Source organism: Henckelia pumila, unplaced genomic scaffold, assembly GCF_033568475.1.
Source record: "Henckelia pumila isolate YLH828 unplaced genomic scaffold, ASM3356847v2 CTG_298:::fragment_3, whole genome shotgun sequence".
NCBI lineage: Eukaryota > Viridiplantae > Streptophyta > Magnoliopsida > Lamiales > Gesneriaceae > Henckelia > Henckelia pumila.
Window position 1 is genome coordinate 420,542 of NW_027331797.1, and position 19,366 is coordinate 439,907.

At 35.8% G+C, this 19,366-nt stretch overlaps 2 protein-coding genes across 3 annotated transcripts; one reads left to right on the forward strand and one right to left on the reverse strand.

The window, feature by feature from the left end:
- Positions 1–320: 320 nt before the first annotated feature.
- On the reverse strand, positions 321–1,785 carry LOC140870922 (zinc finger CCCH domain-containing protein 20-like). The gene has a single exon (XM_073273330.1). The coding sequence runs from the start codon at positions 1,593–1,595 to the stop codon at positions 570–572; it is 1,026 nt and encodes a 341-aa protein (XP_073129431.1). The 5' UTR covers positions 1,596–1,785; the 3' UTR covers positions 321–569.
- A 3,825-nt stretch (positions 1,786–5,610) lies between these two features.
- On the forward strand, positions 5,611–18,161 carry LOC140870909 (phospholipid-transporting ATPase 2). 2 transcript variants are annotated; one of them, XM_073273314.1, is made up of 25 exons: positions 5,611–5,767; positions 6,159–6,383; positions 6,835–7,048; positions 7,664–7,780; positions 8,603–8,695; positions 8,770–8,944; positions 9,543–9,709; positions 9,791–9,895; positions 10,118–10,215; positions 10,305–10,447; positions 11,128–11,224; positions 11,374–11,483; positions 11,593–11,757; positions 13,122–13,276; positions 13,397–13,477; positions 13,613–13,733; positions 13,892–13,998; positions 14,580–14,711; positions 14,933–15,086; positions 15,807–15,924; positions 16,032–16,205; positions 16,347–16,398; positions 16,976–17,103; positions 17,379–17,529; positions 17,632–18,161. In XM_073273314.1, the coding sequence occupies exons 2-25, from the start codon at positions 6,259–6,261 to the stop codon at positions 17,965–17,967; spliced, it is 3,318 nt and encodes a 1,105-aa protein (XP_073129415.1). In that variant the 5' UTR covers positions 5,611–5,767; positions 6,159–6,258; the 3' UTR covers positions 17,968–18,161. The 2 variants fall into 2 exon arrangements, with proteins under 2 accessions (XP_073129415.1, XP_073129416.1); XM_073273315.1 differs by lacking the exon at positions 5,611–5,767 and adding an exon at positions 5,817–6,023.
- The last annotated feature ends 1,205 nt before the right edge of the window (positions 18,162–19,366 follow it).

Here is a 19,366-nt window from a genome sequence, read left to right on the forward strand (position 1 = left end):
ACGTGGAGATGATTGTTATATACATGTGTAAGCATATTCAATTCATCTAACTGACTTATTGATTAGTTGGATTGAGATGCAAGTGGGTTTAATGTCGACATCAAGTTTCTAATATTGATTAGATATTTTTTACAGTCTTCACTACCGATGAAACATCTACTTAGTATGGATCATATGACGCCGTTCTTTCCCAACTAAAATATAAAAGTGGGTTTGGGCTGTCATATTTTTGATGGATTAGTTTGTTAAATCTCGAAATAGTTCACAGTTAATATATGTTTTGCATTCCCTGAAAAATCTATATGCAAGTTCGAATTTAATTTGAATGGATTTTGAACTTAAAACTATAATATTGTTTCCTTGGAAAATGTTCTTCCTCCACAAGCCATAATACAATACAGTAGCACCACACACGCATAAATAAACACAACAAAATAGAGATCAATTGACTAGCACACCGTATTAACAAACCAGCTTCTATGAGTTATTTTGGTACAATCGCGCGATCAGACGAAATCAAATCCGGGTTGACCAATTTGGATCCAACCAGATGATGACCCGAACCCGATTCATTCAATAAGTTCTGAGACCCATCCAACATCTGGATCCGTATCCGGAAAGTCAACTAGTTCGACCCGGTACTGAGGGTATTCCATCTGGCAGGAGGTTTCCCATATGTCGAGGGTCCCCAATCTCGCAAGTTTCAGGCCACGGGAACGAATAGGAGTAGATGGCAAGCTAGTGAATACGGGTTGGATCATTTTTGGGCTACACGGCGACCCGAATTCAGCTCCCCAAGAGGGTGGGCTCATGCCCATGCCCATGCCCATATTGTTGAATTGCAAACGGCGGCGCATCGATTCAGCGAGTTGATCGACCGAGTTTATGCTCGTTAGCCCGTCGCCACGGGCCAACGGCGGTGACAATGTTTTCGGAGACACCGGCGACGAGTATAAACTGGATTTCGGCGAAGATCCGAACAAACCCGAGGCTACAAACGAATCGCCGCCGCTAAGTACAATCGGGGACGCGTCTGGGCTAGCAGCATGAGGCAAAATTCGTAGCTGCTCCGGCGTGTGAGCGAAGAAGCATACGCGACGCCGGCAGCGAGTCCCATCTTTACACGGCTGCGTGCGATATCGAGCTGGGTGGAGCCAGCACTCGAAGACGCCGTGTGCGTTCTCACAGGCATCGCCTCTTTTGCACGCACCCCTCCGAAAATCCGCGCACGGGCTGCCGGAGTAGTGACACTTCCGCGGGTCCCTTCGGCGAGCCTTCTCTCCCGGATGAGCAAATGGGCACTCCGTCCAGTCATGAGACCTCGCACGCTCGCATTTCCTCACTTTAAACTCGAACATCCGGAAATCATCGCACGAGAACGCATCCACCGGAACTTCAAAATCATCTGAATCTTCATCCGCCACACCGTCGTCTTTGTTCGACGGAAGGTACCGTAGCAACGCCGACATAGCACTTTCGTACTGGCAAGCATCAGGATGGCCGTTTGCATAAATATTGTGCGCGATGTGAGCCAACGGGTCCTCCAAATCCCAGGCAGCAGGATTGGATCGATGAGATTTTCCGATCGTCATCATTTTCTACTCTCCAGTTTAGTGTAGTGGCACTGTCATGATCGCCATGGGATCGAATGCCCAAGCATTCTATATATACTGATTTTTTTAACCATGGTTACAGCATTAGATATAAGTCATATAACTATGGCCTTTCCTTTCTTTTCTTTTCCTTTTTTTTTTTTTTTTTAATAGGTAGATTTTCTTTAGTTTAGCCAACGGATTGGTTAATTTACAGCCTTCTGATTTCTTAGTTTCTACTTTTGGAAGGAAAATGATTTATTTAATTTTTTTTTCCTGTGGGTTAGATATATCAGATATTTTTATCTAGCGGGAATGATTCGTTTAATTTGAAAAACATCACTTTATGCTACTGCAACATGTTATGTCTTCACAACACTCTTTGTTATGCGGTGCTGTTAATAAATTTGCCACCTAAAAGGGGGTGAAAGGGAATCAAACGTAACGTTGGACCAATAATGAGGTCGATTTTTCCACTGCTTTAGAATTTAGATAGAGATGGAGACTACTTGCTTCTTTCTTTTTTTTTTTTTTTTTTTTTGACCAAAAGCTAATATCATGTGTTTTACTCTAAATTGCGATTATGGTTTCTCTAATTATATTCTATCCGATTTAAACTATATGAATATTTCAGTAACATCATTCAAATTTTTCAGAGGGAATCAATATTTCTTAGACGACAAGAGAGTTAAATTGGCTTGTGTGCATTTTACCTTGTAACTACTTAATTCAAAAATATTAAATTTTCATCTGTCGGAATTCAATTTGTCCAACGATCTTTTGTGAAGTTTGGATCTTATAATTTATTGCTAACGCCCTGTTTTTCTTTGCTTCTGAATTGTACTATGAATTCTATAATATTTAATATATTTACATATTATTCAATATGACGAATTTACACTTGCACGTGAGAAAAGGACATATAGTTAGCCATTCAACGGCATCCATTATTTTATTCAATATGAGCCAAAATTTTATTTGACATTGTAACTATTTGATGCGCACCTAGTGTACATAAAGTTGTCATATTTTTAGAAAAAAATTATATTCACTTGATTAGCTTACAATGAATTAATGATAAATCCATAGAGTAATTTAAATGTAAATAATTAAACTACTAATCAAGTAATCATAGTAAACTGAAAGGCAGTAATGATTTACGAGTATATTATTTATATTATTTAAGTATTTATGATTTTTGTTATAATTTTTATTATTAAATGGACTTTTTATCGACTTATGTATACAGTATAAAGATGAAAGCAGCACTAGGAGTAGAGCTATCAAACGGGCTAACTCATGGCGGGCCGGCCCACCAAAAATCCACTTTTTGACGGGTCGATGACGGGCCGACCCACCATCCTGGCGGGCTGAAAATTCTCAACCCAACTCAATCCAAGATGGGTTGTGCGGGTTAGGCGGGCCGGTTCGCGGGTTGGATCACGACAAATAAAAATAAATAAATAATATGATAATTAATTATAAATATCATTTCATAAATAAATATTAATAGAATCATATTAATAAAAATTTTAATTATTGATTTAATGTGTGTAAATTGTATATAAAGTAATTAATACAAAAAAAATCATAACTTTTATTAAAAAATACATATATAACAAAAAAATAAAAATAAATTATTAATTCTCTAGGCCCGCGGCGGGCCAACCCGCGCGGGTCGCGGGCCTAGGCGGGTTGACCCATCTAGGCCCACCTTTTGTTGGGTTGAAATTTTTTTAACCAAATCTACTTAAATTGTGTGACGGGCCAACCCGACCCGATTCGATGGACCTAACCCAAATTGACGGCTCTAACTAGGATAGTAACGAGCTGCGCGCATTTGCATCGTACTTGTAACCTCAATCTATCTAAGTTTGTAATGTGATTTATCACAATAATTTATATAAAAATAAAATTTTGGAAACAGTAACGATGATTTATAATTTCATGGATTAGTCATTATTTTTAAATGAAAATTTAATATGTTTTAACTCTCACCAGTCTCAACTTCATCATTATTATTTATAAAATGATTTGCACTTATTAATATAAGGAAATAAACGAAATATGAAAACGCATAACAATGAGTTACTATACGAGGTATTAATAATACAAAAAAATTTGTGTTCACAATTATTGTCTCATTTATTATTTTAATTTACCGCAACTATCTACCAAAATGTACGGAGTCCACGTGTCATGCATCGCAGTTCAAAGGCAGGTACACGTGTCCGGTGGCGTGTTCCCCTAAAAAGCGACACGTGAAACGTCGCATTTGGTGGTTTTGGATTTGGATATGGATCAAGATTACTGTCCTTTGAGTTACAGATTCCCCACTTCTTCATTTGCTTTTCTTTTCATTTCTTTTATTTATATTAATTTTTTTTAAACAAAAAATATCCAAACATAATTCCGGCAGCCCACATTCGTTGTGGTGCAGTAAGAGAGAAGATCGAGTTTGATCTCAACAAACATATAATTCTATTTTTTATTTATTTTATATATAAATATTTATATTTTCTCTCGATAAATTATAAACCAATGTCTTCTTTAAAATTGGGTACGTATCGTCATAAATCGTGTGATACACATCCTCAAATCTTATCCACAAAGTTGCATGCATCACTATAGATTTTTTGTGTGGATAATCCCAACATACACAAGGAATGCATGATGCACCCCATAATACAGATACTCTACACTCGCCACAATGGTCGGTATGTAATCCAAAAATCGATCATTTTGGTTCTTTGGGCAAAAATATTTTATAACAATTTTTAGTACGTGTTTGTAAGAGGAAAAAAACTTAAAATAATGTATTTAAGAAAGATTTTTGAAAAATATTTTAAAAAAAATGTTATTCAAGTATAATTTTAAAATAACAATTGAGATATATTTTTTGATGTTTTTAAAATTTAAAGCAATGATATAAATCGGATATATTACATTTTAAATTTAAAAACATTTTTATTGAATAATTGTAATATGCATATTATGAAATCAAATTTTAAAATATTTTATAAAAAACACTTTAATATAAACATTTTATAAATACTCATACAACTAGAGGCTTTATATTATTATGTAAATATCAAATTTACATCAAATTTACGTAGGAAATGGTGATAAATAGAACTATAGTGGACGAAGATTGTTATTTTTCCTATTTATTTATTTATTATGGAAAGTATCATAAATTTCATTTTTTTTTAGGAAAATAAATTTCATTTTTTCCATAAGGTGATAATTGTCTTCCTTGTCGGTGGTCCCTCTATTTAAAAACTCAAATGGACATTGCGTGTGATACTTTGTAATTGTATGAAACTTTGGGTCCATAATAGAATGGGCCAGACTTGGACTCCCTTGTTGGGCCACTCATCGTTCAAACAGGACCTATATTTGTATGAAACTTTGGATAACTAAACAATGGGCTAACTTTGGAATTCCGACATGGGCCACTTATCGTTCAAACATGACCTAGCAGTTTCTACTTTCTAGCAGCAGGACTAGGACCAGACACGATGCGTCGATGTAGACATGTTTTTGAAAGATTTGGTTGATTTGTAAATAAGAGAGAGAATAGAGTATAGATAAAGAGAGAAGAGAGTTTAAATTATAAATAATAGATAATAAAGGACATACTCAACCAATATATATATATATATATATATATATATATATATATATAACTAAAAAGTTTAAATTTAATATATAGTATAGAGTAATATATAATATAGATGATACTAATAATAACAACTATAATATAAAAGAAGAGTGGATTCATATATATATCGTACTCATTTTTTCTGATTTTTTAATATATCAAATACAACTAGAAATATCAATCATTGTGCATAAGTCTCATTCGATAAAGTATTAGTAGAGAATCGAACAATGAACATTAATAAAATGCTCACTTGATCTATCAATTTAGACATTTTTTTTAAGAATAATATTTAACAATTCCGAGTTTAATTTTTCAGGAATAAATCAAATTGGTTTTTAAAAGAGTGGCACAAAAAATTAAATAATATACAAATTCAATTATTATATATTTTTTTCCCCACCGCTGCCCACCCAGTTGACTGACTAAAAATCGCATCATCGCAGTAAGATTTTTTGGTCCTGGCCAACCAACTGAAATCATGTTCTGAATTCTGATCCGCTCTCTCTAGGTAAAACTTTGTTTTCCTGATCCAAATTTTTATGCTCAATCGATTTCTACCCGTGGATGAGCTCTTCAATCTGATTTTTATCTTCCGAGGATTATAATTTTTTGTCGGTTATGAATATCTGATAAATCTCAACACACTCGCATACCAGATTGCCGTTATCTGAATAGTTTGTTGATTCCGACAAGGAATAAACAATCGGCGAGATTGGTATCTGAAACAATTCAAGTGACAAAAATGCTCGCGTTTTCGGCTATACGTTGCGTCTCTCTTTTATATACCTATAGCTAGTACAGTTTGCTGGAGAATAGATGATGATATTCTTTTAGCTACTATGATGCACGTGTTTTTAGCTATACGATTGCTTGTGAACTTTGAACATCTATTGTTGCAGGGCATACGATCTTCTGAATCATCGGATACTGCTGAGTCCAGCGTTCATGTTGGCTCTGGGTCGGACATATTAAACTCTGACACATGAGTTTAAATTGAAAATGAAGCGATGTGTTTATATTAATGATGACAATCTAGCTGACGATCTCTACTGTGATAATCGGATATCTAACAGGAAGTATACCATATGGAACTTTCTCCCAAAAAATTTATGGGAACAATTCAGGTAAACCAATTGTTTCTGCATACCGTAGTGAAATTGGTTTTAATCGGTTTATGCATACTGGTGTTGCATGAAAAGTTATATTTATATGTGACTGCGATGCTAGTTATTATTAACTTGCCTCCCTCCGACTAAGAGGATGAACTACATTTCCCTTTGATGCACTTTAATGGAATTTATTTTCCAACTTTTTTTGGCCTAGTCGTGGTTTTCTTTGGACTATGGGGTCCTGGCCTCATCTCTTTACTTGCTATTTTTGTTTTAGGAATCTCATGTTATATCTGTTTATGCACTTTTACTTTCTTCACTCATTTTATGCTTTATTTACTACTTCAAATTGGCTGCATACAATTTTATATGAGCGGAATTTTTATGCCCACATATTGTTTGTCATAATCTGCATAGAATGCTTTACATTAATTTTGTTGTCTCTAACGATTTTCTTTGTTTCTAGCCGACTCATGAATCAGTACTTTTTGTTGATTGCGTGCCTTCAACTATGGCCACTGATAACTCCAGTGAATCCTGCTAGTACGTGGGGTCCTCTTATTTTCATATTTGCAGTCTCTGCAACAAAAGAAGCATGGGATGATTACAATAGGTATATCTCCGATAAGAAAGCAAATGAGAAAGAAGTGTGGATTGTGCGGCAAGGAATCAAAAAGCTGGTATTTGGTGCTTCTGTTTATTTATGTATTATTTTTATCAAACAATTTTCTATTTTTTTTCTCTCTATTTCCTATGGGGTCAAATGGGATCCATACTTTATTTATGTTCTACAAATTAGTTCTAATTCCCTAGTTGTCAAAAAGAGAGAGAGAGAGAGGCTTCATTAGTTCTCTTTTTATTGGTGGTTTTCATGGTAAAATAATGTATGCTATTTTATTTTTCGTCCTCTGTTTCCCATTGTTAGGAGTTCAAATGGTGCCACTTGAAGGTGGTTAGTCTTGGATGAACTTGAAATAGAATATCTTGGTTCTCTTGCTTGAATAGATTGCTATGCTTCTCTGAAAGTGAGTGCAGATAAATGTAAGCAGGCAAAGTAGGATTTAATGTTGATTCCGATCTTGATCAATGGCTTGTAAAAACCTGATGATTGTTATGCTCGGAGATTTATAATTTACTTTTTTGACAAGCATGAGTGATCAATATGCTGCCATCGGTCAATGAAGCATATAGAAATAGTGCAAACTAGTGTTTTGGGATAAACATGATACTTGCCGTGGAATGCTGGTTCTATAATATCGGATCGTTTATCTGTTGTCCTCGTAATACTCTTCTAGATTCAAGCTCAAGACATTAAGGTTGGTAACATTGTGTGGCTGCGTGAAAATGATGAAGTACCTTGTGATCTTTTCCTTCTTGGCACTGCTGATCCACTGGGTATATGCTATGTGGAGGTAAAATTTTCTCCCACCTTTGCTTTCATTGCTTAACCGAGATCACACAGTAAATGTACACTCACAGATTTTTTTTTGTATGCTCTTGTTCTTTGGATTTTTCAACTCTATTTCTTGATACTGCCTGTAATAGTTGATTTCTTTCAAAAGTTTCAAGTGTTTTGGAGGTTTGAGTATTAACTTTCGTACGGTAAAAGTTAAAAGTGAAACTGTGAACGTGTTCATGAATAAACTGGCAAGAAATCAATTAAGCAGACTATGCCTCGGTACAGGATTTTGTGCAATTCAAGGGGAATTCATAGAGGTTTACCGTCGTTAGCTGAGATTAAAGGAAGATGGTCTGTGATGTTCTGTATTCGGTTGAAACTAAAGGAAAATGATTTGTGATATTCTATACTCTGTTTAGATTAAAGCAAGATGATTTTTTCTTATCCTATCTTCCAGTTTAGAGTTCGACTTAAATTTTGCAAAAACACATTTTGTTTTATTGGTAATTTGTAACTTTGGGTATAACCATTGCGACGATATGTCAAAGGCTGATAATATGTGATGTTTTTTAGCTTTGCTGAAATTTCCACTTTGAATTCTTTGGTGGTTCCCATTTTCAAAATTTGAAGCTTAACTATTGGGTAGCTGTCTGAAAATGACCTTGTGTTGTATCACATTGTAATGTACTTGCAAACATGAATAGTTAGAAATCATCAATACTTTTTAATATTAATATCATATCTTTTTATGCTACTGCATATTTCCTTGCCGTCTTGCCGATATACCTAATGTTACCATATGGGAATTGATAATGTATTTTTTTTGGTTTTGTAGACAGCTGCGCTAGATGGTGAGACTGACCTGAAAACACGAGTGATACCTTCTGCTTGCATGGGAATGGATCTTGAGTTGCTGCACAAGATCAAGGCAAGGCATTTGTTTGCATTTTAATAACTCGAGGATGTGCAAGAAACACAATTTTATAATATCCTCTTTGCCAGGGAGTAATTGAGTGTCCGAGTCCCGATAAAGATATTAGAAGATGTGATGCAAACATGCGGCTGTTTCCTCCATTTATTGATAATGATATATGCCCGCTGACCATAAACAATACAGTTCTTCAATCATGCTACTTAAGGAATACAGAGTGGGCATGTGGAGTTGCTGTTTACACAGGCAAGTGTGTAACTATTGTGAGCTGAGATCAAGCTGTATATTAGACATTCAACTTCTTACTCATTTAACTGTAAATTCAGTTGTCAATGAGGGATACAATAAAAAACATCCTTATATTTTCTTTTGGTGTTGTAAACAATAAACACTAGAAGGACCTGCAATTGATAAGCAAAATACCATGAGAATTGGAAGAGCACTTTTACCTCCTATTTGGGTGAATTTATGGTTCTGAACTGAAATAGATGATTTGTATGTTTTTCAGTTCTGACAGGAGCTAATCTATTTTGACTTTTAAATGGATGTGTCATTACTGATAATTTTTGGAACATACTGTAAAGTTATTAATAGTTACAACCTGCACCCACACCTCTCTCTCCCCCCCCGCCCCCCAACCTCCTTCCTGCCCCCGTTCTCTGTACTTCTGTAGTACCACATACTTGCTCTTCATTTGGGTGTCAGCACTTCTTCTCACATCTCCTTTTGTAATTAGTTTGTTGATCCTGGACTAAATATTCCAAATTTCTATGCTTTGCCTCCTCCTCCACCTATTTGTTTGCAGAATTGGTGATCTTAATCACCACTCTCCTTTTATCTGTAGGCAATGAAACCAAGCTAGGCATGAGTAGAGGAGTGCCCGAACCAAAGCTTACAGCTGTAGATGCAATGATTGACAAATTGACTGGAGCAATATTTGTCTTCCAGATAGTTGTCGTTATTGTTCTTGGCATAGCTGGGAATGTTTGGAAGGATACAGAAGCTAGGAAGGTGTGTTTCATTAAGAGAGTATATACTTGTCTTTGTCTTGATTAATTAACTATTCCACATTTTGTTGATTTGCCCTTGTAGCAATGGTATGTCCAATATCCAAATGAAGGGCCTTGGTATGAACTGCTCGTCATACCTCTGCGATTTGAGCTTCTTTGCTCTATTATGATCCCCATATCTATAAAGGTAAACATTTGAGTCTTGTAGTTATAGAATTAATTTTCATGGGTCAGTCAGAGCCCAAAGACCTTTAAATATTTTAAATAAATTGTGATTTGGCTTTATCTATGTTAGATACCCATTCTGTTTCAATTTATGAGATTTGCTATTTGCAATCACAACTTACATTAACACGTATCGGTGATTGTGAATTCATTATCTTGGATACGTGCATCTTCTCTGATGCAGGTATCCTTAGATCTTGTGAAAAGCCTGTATGCAAAATTTATTGATTGGGATGATCAGATGGTTGATCTAGAGACTGGAACTCGGTCTCACGCAGCCAAGTAAGAAACTCTAGATGCTCGTGGCATTTTCTGTGGCTGTACTACATGCATGATTTGATATAGTTGAACTCGTTTTTTGTATTTGGCAGCACAGCTATCAGTGAGGATTTGGGGCAAGTTGAATATATATTGACGGATAAAACCGGAACACTTACTGAAAATAAAATGGTATTCAGAAGATGTTGCATAAATGGATCTTATTATGGGAATGAGACTGGGGATGCTTTATCAGGTAAAATTATTTGATATATCTGGAGTTAGCAAATATCTTTCAGTCCTTGCCCATGGAAGTTTAATTATTGCTAAAAATTTCATGCACATCTTCTATAATTAGGTTGTGGTGGACTGTTGTGGTTTCTTGTCTTTGAGTATAATACTATAATTTTAGTTAGTACTAATTGTATCTGGTCACTCATTGTTATAATTAAGCCAATATAATCGTAAAATGTCTTGATACTATATCAAACAAAACAGAGAGTGCTTGCTTTTGTTGTATAGATTCTTATACTCTATCATGGTGATTTTTTCTGGACTTAAGAGAGAGGAACGACTCACAGACAAAGAGGAAAACTCGTGCATGCTATTTATGTTTGATGTATGAGTTTTATGATGCCTTAATGAAGCAACAAGTGGTTGTTATACAAGATTATAGTTTTGAATTTGGATATAAAAGTTGGGTAGTGTCATAATCCTTTGATGTTTGGTACAGTGGAAAACTCATCCTGGTGGTAGTAGTTGCTAGTGTCATTGGTTTTCACAGCATTTGTTGATTTTGTTGGTGTGCGTGCTTTTATTCATTATTTAACAGATAACCCTTTTTTGCATTTCCTGGGTTTTGCATGTGCAAGGATCCTTTTATGTAGACATATAAAAGTGTAAGGCATTGACCATCTTGTACTTTTCCATGTCCAGATGCAGAAATGCTTAATGCTGTCTCAAGTGGAACTCCTGATGTGATTCGATTTCTTAAAGTTATGGCCATTTGCAATACTGTTATTCCCGTGAAAAGGTATTCTGTTATCAAATGCTTCCCAAGATAAGAATTATACAGAAGAAGCCAGAATATTTATTGATGTTTAGTGTATTTAACGATGTTTGTGGTATCATTCAATCTATTGGCCATGTCTGTTGCTGCATTGTCTTTGTTTCCCTATGCAGCAATAGCGGCGCAATTTCATACAAGGCACAATCCCAAGATGAAGAAGCTCTTGTACGTGCTGCTGCACAGTTGCTTATGGTTTTTGCGAATAAGAGTGGCAATATTGTTGGTAAGCATAATGGTTTTGCTCTATTCGAGGCATTGTTAGTAAGCATGATGCTTTTCAGTGTATTTTGGTACTTTATACGCGAGGTATCATAAATTTCCTGGTTATGCAGACATCAACTTTAATTCCTCACTAATACAGTATGAAGTGCTAGACATCCTAGAGTTCACTTCTGATCGGAAAAGGATGTCTATAGTGCTTAAAGACTGTCAAAGTGGGAAAATTTTACTTCTGTCTAAAGGAGCAGACGAATCTATTCTTCCTCACGCACGTGCAGGTAGTTGTTCATAATTTGTTGTTGACTATTTAATCGTTGCTGGTGAAAGTTTCGGGCTATATAAATTTTAAAACTCGGTGCTTGAGAAGTCACACCCAGAAATTAGACCACTACATGACCTTCCATTAACTTGCTTACTTAATACCCAAGTCACATACTTTGTATTTATTTGCTAGACATTAAAACTATAGAGCATCTGTGTTGATTTGGTTTCTGATAACCATATTAATCCTGGAGACAGTCAGACCTTATTCGAGGTATAAACTAGTTATAAATGTACTATTTAAACCAAACGGGGCATGTGTTGGAAATATGATTGCAATCCAAGCAATATTCTTTTGTAGCAGGAAAAATATTGATTTTTTACGGTTACCTTGAAGACATCATTGTCAGGTTCTGTTCCATGTTCTTTAACTTTTGAAAGATTTGATCATTATGCACATAGTACTGGTGATGTTAAAGGAAAAAATGACGACGAGATGTGTTTGTTGCCTTTTCTTTTCGTGAAATTTGATTCTTCTAGTGATTTTGGTTGCTCAATTGACCAATCTCTATTTCTGTATTACGGGAAGCTTCATTCACATTCTTGGCTGATACAGTGAACAACTAACTACATGTTGGACTATTGAGTCTAGTCTTATGCTTTTATTGTTCTTGGCCACAAGTGCTCTAACTCTTCATGAGTAGGGATGGACTGGTTATGTTTCATTGGCACACCCATAGACATGGTTGGGATGAAATTAATTCAGATCATATTTTTTTTTGATAGGAAACTATAATGTTATATATAAAATTAGATTAGAAGATTTACAAAAAGTGGACTAGTGGTCCACAGAAGCTAACTATTATCCAATGCAAACAACCACAGTTATCAAACTAAATCAAAGCCAATTTCCAATCCCTATACAAAATCCAAAGATTGAAATTTAGAACCCTTGTGGGCTCAGATCATATTGAGCTAGCAATACATCAATTTAATTCGAATACACCTTTTGCCAACAAGATTCCTCTTGAAATTTTTAGGTAATCCTAAGTAACTATTATGTCCCTATTTTGTCCCCAAGTATATATGTCGAAGCCCAAGAACTTGATATACATTTAATCTTTAGCTTATTTTTCCAACAAATATTGTCCTTTTATTTGCATTTATACTTGTTGCTTTGCCATTCTGCTAGTTTCTTTGAAATATTTGTCAGTCGGCTGGCTTGTTCTGTTTCAGCGTTTGCCCAAGGGTTTTAACTTTTGGTTCCCACTATTGATTTTCTTTTTTTTTTTTTTTTTTGAAAGGCCCACTATTGATTTTCATTTTGCAGAATAAGATGGAATTTTTTTCCTTGTATATTTAAATGTGAAGTATATGCCAGGGCAACAGATAAGGACCTTTGCTGAAGCTGTGGAACAATATGCTCAACTAGGCCTCAGGACCTTGTGCCTCGCTTGGCGTGAATTAGATGATGATGAGTATCAACAATGGGCGGCAATGTTCAATGAGGCTAATAGTACCTTAGTGGATAGAGAGGTGCTAGAAATTTTCCACATTTTGTTTCTCATTCTTTCCACCTGACCAAGCATCTGTCTATGCATGTAGTTCTATGTTTACTGCATAACAAGATACTTACTCTTTATATTGATTTTTCAGTGGAGAGTGGCTGAAGTCTGCCAGAGATTAGAGCATGGTTTTGATATTCTTGGTGTTGCTGCCATAGAAGATCGCCTACAGGTATCCTGTTTAATTAGGGAAGTCCTTTCTAGCAGATCCACTGCGTGTAAACTCTATTTTTCCGGCTGCAGCTTCCTTAATCTTTTACTTGTGTAGGTTTTCCCTTATGCTTATTCTCTTCTTATAACGACCTAGGATGGTGTTCCAGAAACAATCCAAACACTTAGGAAAGCAGGAATTAACTTTTGGATGCTGACTGGAGACAAGCAGAACACTGCTATTCAGATCGCTCTTTCTTGCAATTTCGTGTCCCCAGGTGATCTCGAGTTTGGTTTTGTTTTTGTATAGTACTGGCTCGTGACAATTGAAACTTTAGAAAATAAATGAGCACCGAAGTCACAAAAACAACACTAGGAATTCTGTTCATATATGTATGATCTTACATGTCAAACCAGCTTTATTCATTGTTGACAGAGCCCAAAGGCCAGCTTCTGATAATTAATGGGAAAACTGAAGATGAAGTGTGTAGGAATCTAGAGAGAGTGTTGCTTACAATGAGAATCACGGATGCAGAACCAAAGGTATTTTTTTTCATGTTACACCATTTAAGCTGAACTACAATTTGTAGGTACTTAAAAAGTTTTGTGTTCTTAACATTTCTTCATGTGTTAATTGATGAAGTGAAATGTTGTTCGATCTACTGTTTGTTCAAGAGGATTCTTAATGATTAATCAATTGTACAAAGAATCAGATGATTTTACATAGTTATAATTGCTGCCATGAAGTCATATTCCATTGTTTACTCAACGGTTTGTATTCTCGATCAAATCTAATGAAGTTTTATAAATTCATTTGTGTGTGCCAAGAATATATATAGCCTGAGAAAAATGTAGTGGATTTATAATGTACAGAAATGGACCCTTTGTAGTTGTAGCAGTACGGAATATGCAGGTAAATCCCCTCACAAAAAGTGTATGAAGTCAAACTACTGGCACAATCAATTAAGGTCTCACATTTATCATACTATGTTTCTGTGGAATCTTTTTGGGAATTCTTGCAATATCTAAGTTCTGTCAATGAAACCTCACTGTATATTATTTTATGCCATTCGTTGATTTGTTTAAAGATTTGGAAATTTTGTAAAACTGAGATTGTGTTGCAGGATATAGCTTTTGTTGTTGATGGGTGGGCTCTTGAGATTGCCCTTAAGCACTATAGTAAAGCATTCACAGAACTTGCAATTTTGTCGAGGACAGCAATATGTTGTCGCGTTACTCCATCCCAAAAAGCACAGGTACTTTTCTCAACATCGTTTTAGTGTCCATCTGCTTTCCTCACTTGAATAATTGGCGTATGTGTATCTGGTCTCAACAGCATCATGATTGTTCAGATTAATGGAAAAAGGAGAAACTAGAAAGACTTGAGCATACTAAGCATCCTACTTTGAGATGATATTATAGGTTTATACTCACCTTATCTGGGTAACACCGGTGAAGTTTTTCTTTTCCATCATAGCTTGTAGAACTTTTGAAATCATGCGACTACAGAACACTGGCCATTGGGGATGGTGGAAATGATGTCAGGATGATTCAACAAGCTGATATAGGGGTTGGCATCAGTGGCAGAGAAGGACTGCAGGCAGCAAGGGCTGCTGATTATAGCATAGGAAGTAAGAACTACTTTGTTTTTCACAAGTTAATAGGATCTTTATATTGTTTGACTACCCAACCCAGTGTTGCTGGGACTTTTTATTTAATTTTCCATGAAGTTATTGTGAAACACTTGTAAACTATTGAAATTTTATTACTTGCAATGATTTGAAAGCAGATTTACTATCATAAACAGGTATGGGTAGCAAAAATTTGTCAACTGAAGAAACTTTTTAAACTGCAGAAGATAGTTTGCTAGCTTAAAAAACTAGTATATTTGAAAGATATTTAGAACTCTACATGCATTATTTATTTGTTGTTGCCAGGAGTTTGTATAATTTTCTCTTTTCTTCCATCCCTTTTTCGCCACAAGTGACGTGGATTGATTTTATATGGCCATCTCACGTTTTTTAGACAAGTGTTTTTTTTTTCCGTAAAATGCAATTGATTCCATATTCCTATGTATCCAACTGCATGGAATATTCATCTAAAAAACGTGAGATGGCCAAGTGTTTTTTTTTTCCGTAAAATGCAATTGATTCCATATTCCTATGTATCCAACTGCATGGAATATTCATCTAATCACGTGTTGATTCACTCTAAATAATTTTTTAAAATCTTTCTAGGGAGAATGATTTAAAATTATTTTGGCAATCATTCATATGTCGCGATTGGCCTTAAGTTATTTCTTACATTATACCGAGCAACCACTAATACACTTGACAATTCATGTCTTGCAGAATTCAGATTTTTGAAAAGGTTGATACTTGTGCATGGACGCTACTCTTATAATCGCACAGCATTTCTTTCCCAATATTCCTTTTATAAATCCTTGCTGATCTGCTTTATCCAGATTTTGTAAGTTTCTGTTTTTTATTTCCACTTATTTTCATTCTGTTCCTTATATTTAGCTGTAGTGTTATATTTATCTCCAAAACTAGTTACTAAAAATAGAATGCTTCCAGTTTCTCTTTCATTTCAGGCATCTCAGGGACCAGTCTTTTCAACTCTGTCAGCTTGATGGCTTATAATGTTTTTTACACTAGTGTTCCCGTGTTAGTCAATGTCCTTGACAAAGATCTCAGTGAAAAAACTGTAATGCGACATCCTCAGATTCTATTTTACTGCCAAGCTGGAAGGTTAGAATCTGTGTTCTTGCCATGCATTGTCCTTTATTGTTTCTGTATATTAAACTCAAGAGTAAACAACATGTCCCAACTTTTTTTCTTTTAAATACTACCATCTGGTTTATTTGACTGATCAAGTTAAACTTGAAACAGACTTCTTAATCCTAGCACATTTGCGGGATGGTTTGGGCGATCTCTCTTTCATGTGAGTACCTTTAGCTTTTGATTTCTGCCTTGTTTTCTTGAACACAAATGCAGTGGAATGGTTCTGAGTGAGGAAGAAATGTATTAAAATCAGAAATGCAAAACAATCCATCAGTTTCTATTATTTTCCCTGGACACCCTTCTGGCAAACTTGAAGCAATCAACTCTTTTGGTCATGAACACTCTTGAAGGACTCAACTCTTTTGGTCACAAATACAGTGTGAAATAATTTATAGGCATAGCAAGAAGAATTGAAGTATAATGATCCCAATTTTTTTTTTACATCATTGGACGACGGTTGGCTGCACCAAGAAGTAATCGAGTTAAACGAATGAAGCAAGAGAAACTGTTTTCATGAATGAATGGTGGCTCCTGTTCTATAGGAAATTGGAGCCCGAAAGCAGGTGGAACATATCTGGCTGGAGCTCATAACTTTAATTAACTGAGCCCATTATCAACCTCCCACCATCAATTCATCTTCTGAAGTTTATTTTGTTTATTGTTCCTCTTCTCTTCGGTGAAATTGTTGCCTTTCCATGGCAAAATACTTGGTGGTGTTAATTCTCTATGCTCTGCAGGCAATTGTTGTTTTTGGCATCACCATACACTCTTACGCTCTTGAGAAAAGTGAGATGGAGGAGGTTTCTATGGTGGCTCTATCTGGATGTATTTGGTTGCAGGCGTTTGTTGTTGCCATAGAAACTAAGTGAGTACCTCTCTCTCTTGCATTTTATCTTACAGCATGGGCATCTGATAAGTGATAGCCATCATGCAACAAGTGGACATTCTTATATTTTGTTTAAACTTTTTTAATGCAAAAAAGTAAGATTCTTTACTCTTACAAATGATGATAATTGTCAGTTCTTATCATACAATGTAGTCAGACTTTTAATGCAACTTCTGGTTGGTCTATGGTAGTTTATGTTTCTTGTCTCGTTTTAGCAGTTACCTTTTGTTTTATTTTTTCTGTTGTTTTTGCAGTTCTTTTACACTGTTGCAGCATTTGGCCATATGGGGGAACCTGGTTGCCTTCTATGCCATCAACTGGATTGTTAGCGCTCTCCCATCATCCGGGATGTACACAATCATGTTTCGTCTATGTAGACAGCCATCATACTGGTGTACGATGATTGTAAGTTTTCTTTTCAAAATAAATAAATAAATAAGTGGTGCATCTATTGTTATTGATCCTCTCGTTAAATATTTAGGACTTTATGCCTTATTGGTATTTCAGGTGATCGTTGCGGCAGGAATGGGTCCTGTGCTTGCTCTGAAGTACTTTCGATACACATACAGGTCAAGTAAAATCAACATACTCCAACAAGCCGAACGCTTGGGAGGGCCAATCCTGTCGCTGGGGAACATCGAGCCCCAGTCGAGATCTTTAGAGAAAGATCTTTCCCCCTTATCTATATCACAATCCAGGAACCGCAATTCTGTATACGAACCTCTACTGTCTGATTCTCCCAATGCCACACGACGTTCTGTAGGAACAGGAGCACCATTCGATTTCTTCCAGCCACAGTCTAGATTATCTTCTATTTATTCAAGAAATAGCAAGGATAACTGAAGATTTCAAAGCTGCATTAGGATAGTAAATACGATCAACCTATTGCTCCTCATTGCCTGGTTTTCTATTCTTGAACCAACTTCACAAATTTTGATAGGAAATAACAAACACTTTACTTTTTTGGAGAGAGCGAGTGAAGGTAAATATATGTAATTATGACGGCAACTTTTTGTAGATCAAAACTATTACGTGAATTTCCTTCAGATCAAGAATAACATAACCGAGGCCTGTAAAATTACAGTTTTCTTAAAACAGATTCGTCCCCTCCCGGATGTGCTCGGAGGATCACGTAGGACGTCTGTTTCCCAGGATGCAACGGTAAAACCTTGTAGTCACCTAGCACGAAGGTATTACACCGGGGAACTGAGATTGTACCATAACGATATCACGTAAACTCTCAAAATCCGAGCAAGAGTAGGAAAATCAGTAGCTCAGAAATAAACAGAGAACAAACTCAGAGGTGAGACAAGGTATAGCATGCACGAGCAGAAAATTGAGAAGCATGCATGAGCAAGAACACATCTTATGATGGACCAGAAGTGCAGTAGCTTAGAAACGAAAGAGAATATATTTCAATGAATCTGATGAGAGTTCAAAGGCGTATATTTATATTAAGACATCAGACTTCTATCATATAGAAATTTGGGTACATGCACATGCACAAAAGAAAACGACAGCTCAAATAGCAGCCAGACATTTGTTCTATCAAATTAGTTGAGCATAATAAATATGGAGGGTCATGTTCCATGAATTGTTTGAGTAGCAAAAACGTGTGAACATGTATATATTCAAGGAAGGCGGCGACCTACAACATTAAATTCCATTCAATTATTTCAACAATCCCCCACATGAATGAAAATTGAAAGATAAACGAAGATATACGTGATAACGTTCAACAGTTGAAATCCTGCATAGGATAGGTAGGTGTTATCCTTTGAACCTTTCCTTGTGAAAGCATAGCAATTCACTGGTTGACAGTAGATGCGATGTCTTTGAACTGTACATCCGTTCATGTAAATTAAGATATACTTCACACATGAATCTTCTTGATACAATTCAGTTCTCATGATCGTGTTCGTTTTGGCCATGAACACTTGCCTGGTTCTGTGAGAGGGTCTAGAATTGTGCCTTGCAATTCCTTCAAAGCGGCCGCACTTCTCTCTCACATAGGTGATTCTATGTTTAATTTCATCATAATCATTAAAAGCTATATGCTTATCCTCTACACTCACTGTTTTGAAATAAGAATAGACTGAGATTAACCCCCACAGTGATCTACCAAACCAGTGCGATTAGGTTTTTCCATTGAACCTAGTTCTTGGGATCTCCAATCAGCTTAGGTTGGGTTTTCCTTCGCACCAATTTATTCTTTAGGCTTCAGTCCCATTCATTTTGACGT

Excerpts from the sequence above, each read along its gene's own strand:
- LOC140870922 (XM_073273330.1), bottom strand. The coding sequence starts at position 1,595 with ATGATGACGATCGGAAAATCTCATCGATCCAATCCTGCTGCCTGGGAT.
- LOC140870909 (XM_073273314.1), top strand. The coding sequence starts at position 6,259 with ATGAAGCGATGTGTTTATATTAATGATGACAATCTAGCTGACGATCTC. Across the intron at positions 9,710-9,790 it reads AGGATACAGAAGCTAGGAAG|CAATGGTATGTCCAATATCC; the intron begins GTGTGTTTCATT and ends TTGCCCTTGTAG. Across the intron at positions 9,896-10,117 it reads TGATCCCCATATCTATAAAG|GTATCCTTAGATCTTGTGAA; the intron begins GTAAACATTTGA and ends TCTCTGATGCAG.